The sequence below is a fragment of the Salvelinus fontinalis genome, chromosome 16 (assembly GCF_029448725.1).
Source record: "Salvelinus fontinalis isolate EN_2023a chromosome 16, ASM2944872v1, whole genome shotgun sequence".
NCBI classification, from domain to species: Eukaryota; Metazoa; Chordata; class Actinopteri; order Salmoniformes; family Salmonidae; genus Salvelinus; species Salvelinus fontinalis.
This window is the reverse complement of record NC_074680.1, coordinates 45,743,847-45,752,322: the sequence shown is the minus strand read 5'-3', so window position 1 is coordinate 45,752,322 and position 8,476 is coordinate 45,743,847. Positions and strand designations below refer to the sequence as shown.

The 8,476-nt window shown below is 46.8% G+C and overlaps 1 protein-coding gene across 2 annotated transcripts in view; it reads right to left on the bottom strand.

Annotated features, from left to right (window-relative positions):
- LOC129813245 (E3 ubiquitin-protein ligase TRIM9) overlaps positions 1-7,595 on the bottom strand; it is a 63,040-nt gene extending 55,445 nt beyond the window's left edge. For both annotated transcript variants that reach the window (XM_055865544.1, XM_055865545.1), the window contains exon 1: positions 6,606-7,595. In XM_055865544.1, the coding sequence (XP_055721519.1) occupies positions 6,606-7,442 (837 nt within the window). In that variant the 5' untranslated portion in view covers positions 7,443-7,595. The remainder of the gene's footprint in view (positions 1-6,605) is intronic.
- Between the last annotated feature and the right edge of the window lie 881 nt (positions 7,596-8,476).

Genomic DNA, 8,476 nt, shown 5'->3' with positions numbered 1-8,476 from the left:
TAGTGCACTCTATTCCCTATGTAGTGCACCCTATTCCCTATGTAGTGCATCCTATTCCCTATCTAGTGCACCCTATTCCCCTATCTAGTTCACCCTATGCTCTATGTAGTGCACCCTAATCCCTATCTAGTGCATCCCTATCCTCTATCTAGTGCACCCTATCCCCTATCTAGTGCACCCTATCCCCTATCTAGTGCACCCTATCCCCTATCTAGTGCACCCTATTACCTATCTAGTGCATCCCTATTCCCTATCTAGTGCACCCTATCCCCTATCTAGTGCACCATATCCCCTATCTAGTGCACCATATCCCCTATCTAGTGCATCCTATCCCCTATTGAGTGCACCCTATCACCTATCTAGTGCACCCTATTCCCTATCTAGTGCACCCTATCCCCTATCTAGTGCACCCTATCCCCTATCTTGTGAATCCTATTCCCCATCTAGTGCTACCTATTTCCTATTTAGTGCCTCCTATTCCCTATCTAGTGCACTCTATCCAGTGCACCCTTTCCCCTATATAGCGCACCCTATTACCTATCTAGTGCATCCCTATCCCCTATCTAGTGCACCCTATTACCTATCTAGTGCACCCTATTCCCTATCTAGTGCACCCTATTACCTATCTAGTGCACCCTATCCCCTATCTAGTGCACCCTATTCCCTATGTAGTGCACTCTATTCCCTATGTAGTGCACCCTATTCCCTATGTAGTGCACCCTATTCCCTATCTAGTGCACCCTATTCCCCTATGTAGTGCACCCTATTCTCTATGTAGTGCACCCTATTCCCTATCTAGTGCACCCTATTCCCCTATCTAGTGCACACTATTCCCCTATCTAGTGCACCCTATTCCCTATCTAGTGCACCCTATTACCTATCTAGTGCATCCCTATTCCCTATCTAGTGCACCCTATTCCCTATCTAGTGCATCCTATTCCCTATCTAGTGCACCCTATCTAGTGCATCCCTATCCTCTATCTAGTGCACCCTATCCCCTATATAGTGCATCCCTATCCCCTATCTAGTGCACCCTATTACCTATCTAGTGCACCCTATTCCCCTATATAGTGCCCAGGAAGCCTTCTCCGAGCCAGACACTCTGACCACAAGGCCACTGACTAGGTCTTAATTCACAATATAGTGCACACGATTTTAATGATCCTACACCTATGTCACCTCTTCCTAAACCACAGTCTACAACACTGTAATTGTTAATGGAATCGCCTGCTGGCACAGTGTATGTAACTGGACAGCTGTTACCAGTTTGACCTGGAAGCTGGAATAACATGGATGGAGATTAAACTAAATGTAATCATAGTGAGAGACAGCGGAATGGTCGCCCATCGGTTTCCTACTGTCTGCTTCGTGTGGTGAATACTACCTACGATAACACACTGGTGCACTGGTGTTACATCGAGTCTATCTATCTGTCTGTCTGTCTGTCTGTCTGTCTGTCTGTCTGTCTGTCTGTCTGTCTGTCTGTCTGTCTGTCTGTCTGTCTGTCTGTCTGTCTGTCTGTCTGTCTGTCTGTCTGTGTGTGTGTGTGTGTGTGTGTGTGTGTGTGTGTGTGTGTGTGTGTGTGTGTGTGTGTGTGTGTGAGAGAGACACTGTCAGTGTTTCTAAGGCCTCCTGACTGTCCTAGAGGTTGTCCTGTCTGTCCTAGAGGGTGTTCTGTCTGTCCTAGAGGGTGTCCTGTCTGTCCCAGAGGGTGTCCTGTCTGTCCTAGAGGGTGTCCTGTCTGTCTTAGGGGGTGTTCTGTCTGTCCTAGAGGGTGTCCTGTCTGTCCTAGAGGGTGTTCTGTCTGTCCTAGAGGGTGTCTTAGAGGGTCTCCTGTCTGTCCTAGAGGGTGTCCTGTCTGTCCTAGAGGGTGTTCTGTCTGTCCTAGAGGGTGTCCTGTCTGTCCTAGAGGGTGTCCTGTCTGTCCTAGAGGGTGTCCTGTCTGTCCTAGAGGGTGTCCTGTCTGTCCTAGAGGGTGTTCTGTCTGTCCTAGAGGGTGTCCTGTCTGTCCTAGAGGGTGTCCTGTCTGTCTTAGAGGGTGTCTTGTCTGTCCTAGGGGGTGTTCTGTCTGTCCTAGAGGGTGTCCTAGAGGGTGTCCTGTCTGTCCTAGAGGGTGCCCTGTCTGTCCTAGAGGGTGTCTTGTCTGTCCTAGGGGGTGTTCTGTCTGTCCTAGAGGGTGTCCTGTCTGTCCTAGAGGGTGTTCTGTCTGTCCTAGAGGGTGTCCTGTCTGTCCTAGAGGGTGTAGAGTGTGTGTACAGCAGCTCAGCATACACATTGTTACACATGGTTCTGTAGAGTGTGTCTGTGTGTGTGTGTGTGTGTGTGTGTGTGTGTGTGTGTGTGTGTGTGTGTGTGTGTGTGTGTGTGTGTGTGTGTGTGTGTGTGTGTGTGTGTGTGTGTGTGTGTGTGTGTGTGTGTGTGTGTGTGTGTGTGTGTGTGTGGGGGGGTTGAAGATAGTTGCTCTATCTGCCCCCCTGAAACATTTTCAAACGATCGTTTTTTTTATACATTTGAATATTTGTAGCTACTTGTGGTATATCAGACCGTATACCAACGGTTATGACAAAACATATATATTTTACTGCTCTAATTACGTTGGTAACCAGTTTATAATAGCATTAAGGCGTTGTGTCGTGCCTAAGAACAGTCCTTCGCCGTGGTATATTGGCCATATACCACACCCTCTTGGGCCTTATTGCTTAAATGGAACGTTGTGTTTGCCTTGCAGAGTTGCCTTGCAGAGTTGCCTTGCAGAGTCGCCTTGCAGCGCTCGCCTTGCAGCGTTCGCCTTGCAGCGTTCGCCTTGCAGAGTCGCCTTGCAGAGTCGCCTTGCAGAGTCGCCTTGCAGAGTCGCCTTGCAGAGTCGCCTTGCAGAGTCGCCTTGCAGAGTTGCCTTGCAGAGTCGCCTTGCAGCGCTCGCCTTGCAGCGTTCGCCTTGCAGAGTTGCCTTGCAGAGTCGCCTTGCAGCGCTCGCCTTGCAGCGCTCGCCTTGCAGCGTTCGCCTTGCAGAGTCGCCTTGCAGCGTCGCCTTGCAGAGTCGCCTTGCAGCGTTCGCCTTGCAGAGTCGCCTTGCAGCGTCGCCTTGCAGAGTCGCCTTGCAGCGTTCGCCTTGCAGAGTCGCCTTGCAGAGTCGCCTTGCAGAGTCGCCTTGCAGAGTCGCCTTGCAGAGTCGCCTTGCAGAGTCGCCTTGCAGCGTTCGCCTTGCAGCATTGCCTTGCAGAGTTGCCTTGCAGCGTTCGCCTTGCAGCGTCGCCTTGCAGAGTCGCCTTGCAGAGTCGCCTTGCAGCGTTCGCCTTGCAGCATTGCCTTGCAGAGTTGCCTTGCAGCGTCGCCTTGTAGCGTTCGCCTTGCAGCGTTCGCCTTGCAGCGTTCGCCTTGCAGCGTTCGCCTTGCAGCGTTCGCCTTGCAGAGTCGCCTTGCAGCGTTCGCCTTGCAGCGTTGCCTTGCAGCGTTCGCCTTGCAGAGTGCCTTGCAGCGTTCGCCTTGCAGAGTTGCATTGCAGAGTTGCCTTGCAGCGTTCGCCTTGCAGAACAGCGTTCGCCTTGCAGCGTTGCCTTGCAGCGTTGCCTTGCAGCGTTGCCTTGCAGAGGCAGTTACAGCGTTGCCTTGCAGCGTTCACCTTGCAGCGTTGCCTTGCAGAGGCAGTTGCAGCGTTGCCTTGCAGAGGCAGTTGCAGCGTTGCCTTGCAGCGTTCGCCTTGCAGCGTTCGCCTTGCAGCGTTCGCCTTGCAGAGGCAGTTGCAGCGTTGCCTTGCAGCGTTCGCCTTGCAGCGGTCGCCTTGCAGAGGCAGTTGCAGCGTTGCCTTGCAGCGTTCGCCTTGCAGCGTTCGCCTTGCAGCGTTCGCCTTGCAGAGGCAGTTGCAGCGTTGCCTTGCAGCGTTCGCCTTGCAGCGTTCACCTTGCAGCGTTCGCCTTGCAGCGCTGCATTGCAGAGGCAGTTGCAGCGTTCGCCTTGCAGCGTTGCCTTGCAGCGTTCGCCTTGCAGCGTTCGCCTTGCAGCGTTCGCCTTGCAGCGTTCGCCTTGTAGCGTTGCATTGCAGAGGCAGTTGCAGTGGGTTCTGTGTGATGCATGCACTGGATTTATCCAACATACGCATCAAACTGTACACGTAGACTTGACAGAAATAGTAGCAAAAGGTGAATGTTGAACTTTTGTTGCACACATATCCACAATTCTTTGGGGGGGATTACATAATGAAAAAGTTTGAATGCAGAATTTATTACGCAGTATTTGATGGAATGACACTGTTGGTTTCATCGAGGCGTAAGCGGCTTGTCTGTTAAAAGGACAGTGGCACCTCCGGGTGAAACTGGTGTGAGTTAGATATATTTTTGGGGCTGCCGACAACATTGGAGTAGATAGGCTGGTAAAATACCAGACTGATTCATGCTGTATAGCAACATTCATCCCAGCTAGCACATAACGTTCTGAGAACCATCCCAGTTAGCACATAACGTTCTGAGAACCATCCCAGTTAGCACATAACGTTCTGAGAACCATCCCAGTTAGCACATAACGTTCTGAGAACCATCCCAGTTAGCACATAACGTTCTGAGAACCATCCCAGTTAGCACATAACGTTCTGAGAACCATCCCAGCTAGCACATAACGTTCTGAGAACCATCCCAGTTAGCACATAACGTTCTGAGAACCATATGTTTCTTAGAGCTTGATGGTAGTATGGTTGTCCTATGGTTATTTTGCATATAACCTTACCATATAGTTATGGGAAGGGTGCAGGATATACCCAGCTAGCACATAACATTCTGAGAACCATATGTTTCTTAGGTTGGAATGTCAATACTTCAGCATAACGTTTCCTAAAGGTTTCCTCATGGTTATATTAAAAGTAATGTTCTCAGAACGTTCAGAGAATGTTAAGAAACAACGTTCTTCTGTGGGTATTTCAGTACTTCATTGTATCATTTTTTGCAGGTTTCCTCATGGTTCTATTTAAAGTCATAATGAAGTTTAGAGAATTAGACAATGTTCTCAGAACCTTATTTATTAACCTTCAAATATTTGAATTTCCGTTCCCAAAACGTTGATAAAACATCCTAGGAAAACTTTCAGAGAACCATGGTTAAACGTTCTTACAACCTCCCTGCAATCTAAAAAAAAACGAATGTTCCCAGAACAGGCAAAATTTTCACTTCAATTCTCAGAACGTTTACAAAACATTTTACCGGTCAGGAAACAGATGGCTTCGTTCCCAGAACCAAAGGGAAACCAAAAAACGTACGTTCCCACAACTTCCAAGGAATCAAATGTGCTTGCTGGGATGTAAGCTCATGGGATCATGCGGCTTTGCGAGGCTAATTTAGGACTAGAATTGGTGAGTTAAATGAGCGTTATGATATTAGAATAAAAGAGAGAGGTAAAAATGTAACCATTTGGCAAACAAATTACCTTGTGAAGTTTCCACATAGCTCCTTGACTTCCACGTGTCCCGTGCTTTTGCTTTCCTATAAACATTGGTAACACACTGATCTGACATGTTTCCCTTGAAATGGGGAATAGACTAAAATGAACAGCTTTGTATGAGTTGTTTTTTTTTTAAACACACATCGTGCTTGCTCCATCCTGGTGGCGCAGAGGACTAATTTCCTTGGAAAAAGAACAGAAGATCATAGATTTGAATCTTACTGACGCCGTGCCACAATAAAAAATAAATGTGTTTACATGACTACGCCAATGCATTTCCATGAGTGTTATCTGTGCTTGGAGTTAAAAACAGTTAACCTAAACTAGCAGTGTAATGAAAAGTCTTATTGAAACATTCAGTGAACGTTTTAAGGAAGTTATTCAAAAACCCTCAAATAAAACCTTTAAAGCTACTAAATGTAACTTTTTGGGGGACCGACCAAATTCACATAGAAATGTGAGTTATAGATCTGTCATTTTCATTGAAAACAAGTCTAAGAATAGGTATATCTGTTCTATGTTCGCTATTTCTATGCTGCCCGTAAGTTCCGTTATTTTGCTTCTTTTACTTTCTGTTTTCTACACCAGCTTCAAACAGATATAAATACCATTTTTGGGGCGTTCTGGAAAATATATTTCACCGTGATTCAGATGGTACAATTGATTCTCTACACAATGACTTCGTGTTTTGTCATAAACTGAAATTAGGCAAACTATTAGAATTTTTGCATAATTTCAGTTCACAGAATGTTAATAAAACATCCCAGGAAAACGTTCTCAGAACTAAACATGAACGTTCTTAGAACAGGTGAACATTTTCACGTCAGTTCTCAGAACTAAACAGTCTATATTTTAGTAAACGCTCTTATCCAGAGCAAATTACAGTAGTGAAAGCCTACATGTTAGTACTTGTCCCCTGTGGGAATCGAACCCACATCCCTGGCATTGCAAGTGCCACACAGCACCGATCAGGAAGCTTCTGGCTTCCTTCCCAGAACCAAACCAAAAACCTGCATTCTCACAACTTCCAAGGAATCAAATGTGCTAGCTGGTATGTAAGCTGATGGGATCAGGCGGCTTTGCGAGGCTAATTTAGGACTAGAATTGGTGAGTTAAATGCGCTTTATGACATTGGAAAAACAGAGAGGTATAAATGCAACCATTTGACAAAAACACTTTACCTTGTGCAGTTTCCACATAGCTCCCAGAGCCTTGACTTCATGTGTTCCGTGCTTGCCTTCCTCTAAACACTGGTAACACACCGGCATCTTACACTGAACACAGTACATGCTCAGGTTCTCCAGTTCGTGCTCCGTACAGGTGGAGATCTTCCGGGGACTTGTCCGACGGCTCACCCGGCCGTGCGCCGGGGGCACGAGGCGATGCTTGGCCAGCGGACCTCGAGGAGGGTGGCACCTCAAGCGACAAGGGTCACAGTAGAACACGTCACATTGCTCGCACATCACTGTGGCCTCTTTGGGACTCTTCTCGCAGAGTTGACACTTGAGGGCGGCTGTTTTGCTCTGCTGGTACCGGTCCACGACCCCTTCCAGCACCCGGTTCTTGGCAAACCCGCGGAGTCCTCTTTCGTCCAGGTTGAGGCTGCGATGGCATTGCGGGCAGGTGATGCAGGAGTTTCGGGGGATAGGGGGTAGAGAGCCGGGGTGTCCTAGTAAGTGGTGCTGAGCAGGAGGTTGGGGGACGGCAGGGGGGAATACACGCACACCATTTGGGGATTTCTGGCAAGGGGTGGTCGGAGCACTTACGAATCCACCATAGGAACCATACCCACTGTCCGCCTCGCTGTACAAGCTCATCTTATCCAGGTCCAGATAGTCATAATCAGATAGCCCCGAGCCAGACGCACGGCTACTCTGTGGAGATTCAGCGTCGGGGGTCTGTACTAGGATATTCCGAGCGCAAGCCAGGCAAATGTTGTGGGAGCACGGTAAAATGATCGGCTCCCGGAAAAAAGATCCGCAGACAGGGCATTTTAACTCTTCTTCCATTTCATCCATTTTAAATTCACTTCGGAGACAAATCGTATCTCCCAATTGCAGAAAAGTTGTTATATTTGATCAATCAGAATGCTATTGCGTACTGCCAGCGGTCGGCTTTTCCAGCATCCATCCACCACAGTAAACGCAACCTTGGAAGGAGGCAGGCAAATATATTCTGCAAACTATTCCGAGACATCGCACTTTCTAGCCAATACACAAACGGTATTGCAAACGTGGGCTAACCCAGAGCAGCTATTGGACAAGGCAGCCGCCAGTCTAATGGTTCTAGACCAGTCAGGTGTGCTCTACGACCACATCATTTCCATTCGATGATGACCGTGTCTGGCATTAACAATTCTCTTAGTGGTATCGATTGGAAACACAACACAACATATTACTAATTTAGAAAACAGTCGGCTATGAAACTATGAGCATGAACCAATAATACACATGATATATTCCTAGTGTGATATGTTCAGCAATAAGTTATTTTCCATAAATTAGATTTCTCTCTCTCTCTCTCTCTCTCTCTCTCTCTCTCTCTCTCTCTCTCTCTCTCTCTCTCTCTCTCTCTCTCTCTCTCTCTCTCTCTCTCTCTCTCTCTCTCTCAATTCAATTCAATTCAATTGACTTTATTGACATGGTAGGTTCGTTATTACTTACATTGTCAAAGTATACATATCGAAAAATAAAAAATCAAATATATATGTATATATATACAAAATATATATATATATTTATATATAAATAAATGGTGGGACCAACAGCAATAATAACAGTAGTAGTGGACATGGGATTACCATTAACAACAACAACAATATTAATCAGAACAACAATAAATTAAAGCAACAGTAGTAGACCAGTGTCAATATGACTTGAGAAGACATATGACCTGGTATGAAAGACAAAACAAAACTAAGCTAAATGGGAAATATTATCAATATTACTTTGCATTTTTCACTGGCTGTCCCTCAGGTTGTGGCAGGAGGACACATATTTGGCTGCCAAAACTGCACATTTTGGCTTTTCACCCAATAAATATTTGATTTTTT